This window comes from Pterocles gutturalis, unplaced genomic scaffold (assembly GCF_000699245.1).
Source record: "Pterocles gutturalis isolate BGI_N339 unplaced genomic scaffold, ASM69924v1 scaffold26914, whole genome shotgun sequence".
Lineage (NCBI taxonomy): Eukaryota > Metazoa > Chordata > Aves > Pterocliformes > Pteroclidae > Pterocles > Pterocles gutturalis.
The window spans coordinates 26,836-34,115 of record NW_010131444.1 but is presented as its reverse complement, the minus strand read 5'-3'; the positions used below and the strand labels follow the sequence as shown (position 1 = coordinate 34,115).

Sequence of the window (7,280 nt, the reverse complement as noted above, 5' to 3'; positions counted from 1 at the left end):
TCTTTCTCTCTGGAAAATGATCTTTATTTGGATCTTCTTTGGGTCTCACCTTGATCTGTTTCTTCCTGGAGATCCTAGACCTTGACTTGGGTGATGCTTTCTTGCAGGTCCTGCTGGCTCCCTCTCTGTTGTGTTTGTATTTTGCCTTCCACGAAAGAGCATTTTTAGGCTCAAAGTCAGTTACAGGTGGCTATACCCAGAGAGTGTTATTTACACCACATTGTTGATGGTGGGACAGAGCATCTGATCTCTTTAGTTGTGTTCTGCCGTAAGCATAACAGTATTACATCGATACTGTCATTAGAAGGAAGTGCAAAGTCCAGATAGTATTTTATGATTTGGTAGGGAGAATTTTTAAAAAATAATTGAAGGAGACCTGACGATATTTGGTATGGTAGGGCAAATATATCTGCTCCTCATTTCAGCCTACTACAGAACACCCAGATCTGGCTGAGACCAGCAAAAGCTACTGCAATGCAAATGGTCAACAGCTGCAACATCGCCGTTTTGGTCAGGGCTTGGATGCAGTGTGGTGGAGCAGACCTGACAACCAGAATACCGAAGCTAAAGCAAAAAGTTACCATAGGTGTGATTCTAAAGACTTTCCAGAATAGAACGATCTTCACCAACTGTCTGAAAATTACACATCTGCTTTAAGATAGCTTTCTAGTTGTCTGATATTAAAGGAGGAAAAAAAAAAATGTGGAGCAACTCCTTCCAGCACAGAGTAGGTAGAAAACATTATCTACACAGACAACTTCAGAGGGCTAAATTTAAGACACATGGGCTTAAGCCAAAATAAGGATGCAGAAGTTTCAGGATTGTCCTCCTAGGTGGTCCATGAAGACATGGTAGTAAAGGTCTTGGACTCTTTGTATCAGTGAACTTCAGCTGACTCTCGAAGCTTCATGCCAGCAATGTTCCCTTACCCAGCTGCTAGTAGTGACCTCCTTCACGTGGTTCCTCAAACCACTCACTGTGGCCTGTGGGATCTCTGGAGGACTACAGGGCAAAACTGGGAGCCGCTGCCCTCATCAAAAAAGAGCCAAAGTGTGATCAAAGAGACCTGGATGCTAATCCTGGCTCTACTGCTGGGCTGCAGAGTGATGACAGGTGGGCACTTTCCTTGTCCTGGTTGTCCATCCCCTCCTTCCCCAACTCTTTCAGCATGCAGGTGGTCAGACAGGAGCAGATGATCCTGAACTCTGCAATGTCCCTTTCAGACCTTGGGTCTCAAGGTGCCCTGTTCCTCTATGCAAGGATCTCTTTGAAGATTTTTGTGATCCCCTGTATCTTTCACAGTAGAGCATGGAGGACTTCATGTTTTTGACCCTAACTAGGGTAAAAGCAGACTGAAATAAAAAAAAATAAAAAAAAAATGATAAAAAGAGCTATTCTCATATTCTTGACCAGGAGATTCAATTGGTTTTCTGACCTCTTATCTTTAAAATTAATAACCCACCTGGAAGACTTTCTAAATTAAATTGCACGGTCCCATTGTCTGCTTATCATTGGCAGGGTAGGCATTATATACCTACCAGCTGGTTCCTTTGCAGTTGCTTCACATTCTGTTACTTCTGAATATCTTTCAGTGCAGGTAATAGATCTCATTTGCCTTCCAGGGACAGTCAGAATAAAGCAGCACAAAAGCAAATGACCTTAAGTCACAAAAACAGAGGTTTCTGATTGTAACTGCAAAACCTCACCTGCAATTTATATTCTCCTTCTTGCACAAAGCCTGAAAACATAGCTAAAACATTAAAATAATTGCCAGTTGGCTCTCATTGGAGTGGCCAAACTTAATGCATGAGCTGCCGCCTCTGGGGGGCTGGTAGGTCTAACCTCTACTCTAGAAATTCAGGAATATTTCAGCCTGCAGGTAAGGTATTTAGCCAGTGTCCTTTCTCCTGATTTCCTGTACTTGAATCACAAATGTTAGCTTTGTAAAACGTTTTGGGGTAGTTTCCATTTTTTGTCCTGGAATATCCCTTCTCTCGCCTGGCTATGCTGTGAGCTGTGTCTGAACACATCAAGGACTGTCTCTTTGCCTCTAGAGTGGCAGCTATTCCCAGCGTTTAAACTCCCCAAGGAGCTCCAATACCTTAAACACAAAAGTCTCTTGTATGCAACCAACACGATATTGTCTTTGGCCAAGGACCATTAGCCTGATCACGTCTTTTCCAGGTTGCCAAAACCACGTGGCTTTGGCAATCTCCCAGAAAGGCGCTGTGAATGCTGACCTAGAATGAAACAGCTGGAAGTTTGGAAGAGGAATGCTTGAGCGGTGCAAAGCTGGTTTGCCACGCTCGTTAGCCAATGTATTTGGAACCTGGCTGTGTGGTTCTGGGGCTGGCCTGACAGTAGGTTTTGCTTTATTGTTTAGATTCATGTCACGAGGTTAGTGACAAAAGCACAAATAAGTAGCAGCAAGGGCCTTCATCTGTCTCTGTGTACTGATAATGCTGACTTTTCTCCCTGTTAGGTTGTTTTCTAGTGTGTTCGTTCCTTCCTTCTACTGGAAGTCACATTCTTCACTGAATTAAAAATTATACCAGACACTGCTCTTTCTGCATTTCCTCTTTGAGAACAAAGCTCTCGCCAGATTATTTCATTCCAACATTCATGTAGCACAGCATGTCCCAACTTGCATAATAAAGTGATTTTTTCTTTTTTAAAGCAACTTATTTTCATTGATTTAAGATCTTTCTACTCCCACTAACTATTGTGCAATAATAGTGCCTCTGATAAAATAATAAGCCCTTTACTCTTGGCCTCGGATTTTCCCTGGTCTGAATTTCTTCTCTGCCCTCAATTTTGCAAGCACAGTTTGCAAAGTCAGACCTTATGAGTAGCTCCTGCACTGAGGAGAGCTCAGCACATGAGCTCTGGGCTTGCAATCAGTGGGGCTGGGCTTGGTCCTGGCTGGTGTTTCCACCCCAGATGCTGGAGAGTGTCCATGCTCAGTGAAGCACATGCTTTCAAACTAAACACACATAAGCACATGAGCTTAAGTACTTTCCTGAACTGGAGCCCAGAGCTCTCCAATATCATGCCTTGAAGACTACAGTGAGCTATATACGAGGCACTAAAGAAGAGCCAGCCCAGCCTGGTTTCTGGGAAGATGCATGGCTTCTAATGCAGCTGCAGCCAACAAAATGAGATAGAGGCAGCTGGGTTCGAGCTGCACGGACTCTTGCCACCCATCATCACAAAGCATCATAGCAACGTTGAAGCCTACTGAAGCTCAACCCTTGGCTTCAAGGAGAACACGACACATAATATTGGGCCCTCTCCTGATTACAATGGTGAATCTCCCTACCTTGTTTTTAATTGTGTTTTTAATGAAAGAGGCTTATGCCACCATGGGGTCTGGGCATGTCCTGCCCCCCTGATGTTGGAGCAAATTGTCTTATTTCAACCAAATTTAGCAATGGAGTCTCAACAGTTTCCACAGCTGTCATAGAAAGAGGTTCCCTCTCCAGAACAGGCTTTGTAGTCAGAGGTTTTCTTTCCTCAGACACTTCAATTAACGAGCAAAATGTGTGTATTTGTTTTATTATATCTAGAGCCATGAAAAAAAATGTTTTGTAGGTTTGTCTGGTGTTGGCAAGTGCTTTATTCAACTGTCAGCATACAAATTCCAATAATTAAATTGGCCACTTTTCTTGTTTTCCAACGGCTGTACATTTCAAGACATCATTTTGGAGGCACGTTATGGATCCCAGCACCGCAAACAAAGGCGAAGTCGCACGGCCTTCACTGCCCAACAGCTGGAGGCACTGGAGAAGACCTTCCAGAAGACTCACTACCCAGATGTGGTGATGAGAGAGCGGCTGGCTATGTGCACAAACCTACCTGAAGCCAGAGTCCAGGTACTGATATTTAAAGTGTTTGTAAGTGGGGATGTTTAAAATAACACAGTGGGGCTCCCAGAGGGTTGACAGCTCCTCTGACCTTTCAAGATTCTTCCAGTGTAAACAAAGATCTGGGGGCAGTACAGTTGTCAAAGGCTGGGGGGAATAAAATAATCTGAAGTCACGCATCTGCTAAAGAAATTCTTAATCCATACGCACATTTTTTAAATTTAGGATTGTCTGAAGTGTACACTGGTTTTCATTTGTTCTTTCATAGTTCTTTGGGGGAAATTTTAGAAACATCAACAGAAGTTTACTTATTTATTTATTTGCAAGGCTTTGCTGGCTTTCTCAGAAGAGCAGAAACCCAAGTAATTCCAGCTGCTTTTTTCCACCCATGTCAATATTTGTAACATCTCAGGCCAAGGTTTGGTTTGGGGTTTGTTTTTTTGTTTTTTTTTTAAGTTTCAACTAGTGCAACGTGCTTCGTAAGCTGCTAGTGGGGAGGTTCTTGTGTTGCTGGGCTTTAAAAGACTAAATAACAAGTTCTTCAGTGTGAAGTGGATGAGTAGTAAAAAAAATCAGTTCTTTTATATAAATGTCAAGACATTTTGATCTTCAAAATGTTTGTTTCCTCATCTAACTAACCAAACAACATTAACAAGATTTGCAAATGTATTTCTTCCAATCCATGTCTACTGATTTAGGTTAAAAAAATAGGATTTTCTCCTCCTTCCCTAAATTCAGTTCCTAGATAACAGCCTATGCCTGTAATGACTTATTTTGAGTGTTGTCATCATAATTTTGGTACACTTATAACCAAATTGTTTTAGAAACTAATAAAACACCGTACTATAAGCCAATGTAATATCATCAGACTCAGCTATAAGACATTGGATGCAACTGTCTGACCAATTTGAAAAAAAAAAAATCCAAAAAAGAGCACCAGTGGAGTGGCTTAAAGAACCAACATAAAGGCTTAAAATTTGTAAAAATATATGAGTTGTGCTGTTCGTAGAAGCACTGAAAACAGGTAGGACTCTAAGATCAAACAAAGAGGAACAACATTTGGGCACAGCAGGCTTGCAGTACCTCATTACTTGTGATTCCTCCAAAGCTCCCAGACTGAATGATGCTGAATTTGGCACCAGGCAGGATTTTCACTGGTTTTCCCCCTTGCTTTTTGTGGCATTGAAGGTTTGGTTCAAGAACCGGAGAGCCAAATTCCGGAAGAAGCAGCGTAGCCTGCAGAAGGAGCAGCTGCAGAAGCAGAAGGACTGTGAAGGGAGCCACAGCGAGGGAAAGACGGAGCCACCTGTACTGGAGACCCAGGCTGCCACCCCGGACACCGAGAAGGTCCAGAGCCTCCCGAGTGAGGTAGGCGCGGACCCCAACCTAACCCTGTCGGAGCAGTCAGCCAGTGAGTCCGCACCCGAGGACCAGACTGACAGAGAGGAGGAGTTTAAGAGCACCTTGGATGAAGCTAAAGTGGACAAGAGCCCTGGAGTGGACAGCAAGGCTTTGAACTGCAAGAGAGCGAGCCCAAAAGCAGGTGAGGGGCAGCATCTTGACGTGTCAGGACCTGGAGTATTGAGGGGGATGTTGGTGGTTGGGTACAGTCCCTTATTCCCTGTGGTTTGGGTACTTGCAGGTGGGCTGTCCAGGCTTGTCTTCTTGTCCCCAGCACTAAAGGGGACCTGCAGAGGGCATGATGTCTATTGTAGCAGGAGCACAGAAAGAGAAAAGACTTTCTCCTCAAGTTAGAGCTTGGGGAGAACAGTGCCCAGAGGCAGCAGGAAAGCCATAGCAAAGAGGTCAGCCCCATTTCTAGGAATTACAGTGCTAAGTATGGAACAGATGTGTTCAGCCCTCCTGAGCTAACACAACCCCTCTCTTTCACTCTCCTGATGCAAGAGAGAAGCCCATGCTGCAGTCTGAATCCTGCTGGGATGCAGATCAGCACCTACATCCAGCCTTGTAGAAATAACCCCCATCCCCTCTGTCTCCTACTACAGAGTCCCCTATCAGCGCAACTGTGACACCTTCATCCAGCAGTGGCCTGGCTCAGACCCACTCCTACTCCTCCTCGCCCCTGAGCCTCTTCCGCCTGCAGGAGCAATTCCGCCAGCACATGGCGGCCACCAACAACTTGGTCCATTATTCCTCCTTTGAAATGGGGACACCGTCTGCCATGCCCTACTTGGGCATGAACGTCAACATGGCCCCCCTGAGCTCCCTGCACTGTCAGTCCTACTACCAGTCGCTCTCCCATGCTCAGCAGGTCTGGTCCTCACCCATCCTGCAGGCCTCCAGCTCCCTTCCAAGCCTGAACAGTAAAACGACGAGTATTGAGAACCTAAGGCTCCGGGCAAAGCAGCATGCGGCATCCCTTGGGCTTGACACCCTCCCCAACTGACTACAGACGAGCTCCCATTGCCCGTGAGAAGATGCACCAGAGGCTGGCGCCAGACGTGTCACTCCTTGAACCCCCACCCACCCTCATCTCTTTCTGGAGTAAGGTGCTCCCTTTTCAGGGAAAACTTTGCATTTATTAACATCTTATTAGCACCACGACTGCATCAGACATTGCTACTGGCCTGGTCTTCGCTAAATATTTAAGGAGGAAGGGGGAGAGGATGTGCGTTTAGACAGATGAACTGTCCTCTGGACTGCCATGGGTTAAGCCTGTAACGTTCAGGAGAAGCCCCCTTTCCTCATCCCCGTGATAATGTGCCAACTGTGTTATACACACCTTTTTTTTGTTGTTGTTGCATTCTTTGGGAAAAGAAAGAGTCTTGCTTTGTCTTGTATATAGTTTATAATGTTGACAGCACCCACCATCACCTGTGTGTTACTGTCAGTGTTACAGAACTGTGACCTCTTTTGCTTTTATTCCCCCTTCCTTCTCCATTTTAGTAACTAGTATCAAAGTTACAAATCAGCCATCCTCCCGACCTCAGCTTGTAGCTAGCTGCTCTTCTTGGGTCAGTGTCCTAAAGGTGCTTAAGATGAAGAAAAACGATTGTGCACTTCGCCACTCCACTTCTCCCTTCTCTGCTAAAGCCAATTTTATAACAGATGGGAAATGACGCGAAGGTGAATTTCCTACTTAAGCACTTCCTATAAGGCAAGCATTTTTCGTTTATTTTTTAATAGCACTTGTTCAAAGAGAGAGGACAAAATATTGGCCAAATGCTGCTAGCTGGGGAGAAAAATGAAAGCCAAATTCACAGGATTATTTTTCATCTAGTTTGTTTCCTCTTTGATCTTCAGTGAAGTGTAAACTCCTCTATTTACAAATTACAGGGTTTTCTTTTTGGAGGGCATTTTGGTTCAACTTTGACAATAGAGAACAATAAAAAGTTTGTATGAACTCCTGGTGTGTTCATACACCATGGTTCTTTCACACACATGCGGTTCTTTGAC

At 44.5% G+C, this 7,280-nt stretch overlaps 1 protein-coding gene across 2 annotated transcripts in view; it reads left to right on the top strand.

The window, feature by feature from the left end:
* DMBX1 (diencephalon/mesencephalon homeobox 1) overlaps positions 1-6,270 on the top strand; it is a 6,982-nt gene extending 712 nt beyond the window's left edge. The window contains exons 2-4 of one of the 2 annotated variants that reach the window (XM_010080615.1): positions 3,677-3,872; positions 5,052-5,406; positions 5,870-6,270. In XM_010080615.1, the coding sequence (XP_010078917.1) occupies positions 3,677-3,872; positions 5,052-5,406; positions 5,870-6,270 (952 nt within the window). The remainder of the gene's footprint in view (positions 1-3,676; positions 3,873-5,051; positions 5,407-5,869) is intronic. The other variant, XM_010080617.1, reaches the window with a different exon arrangement.
* Positions 6,271-7,280: the final 1,010 nt, after the last annotated feature.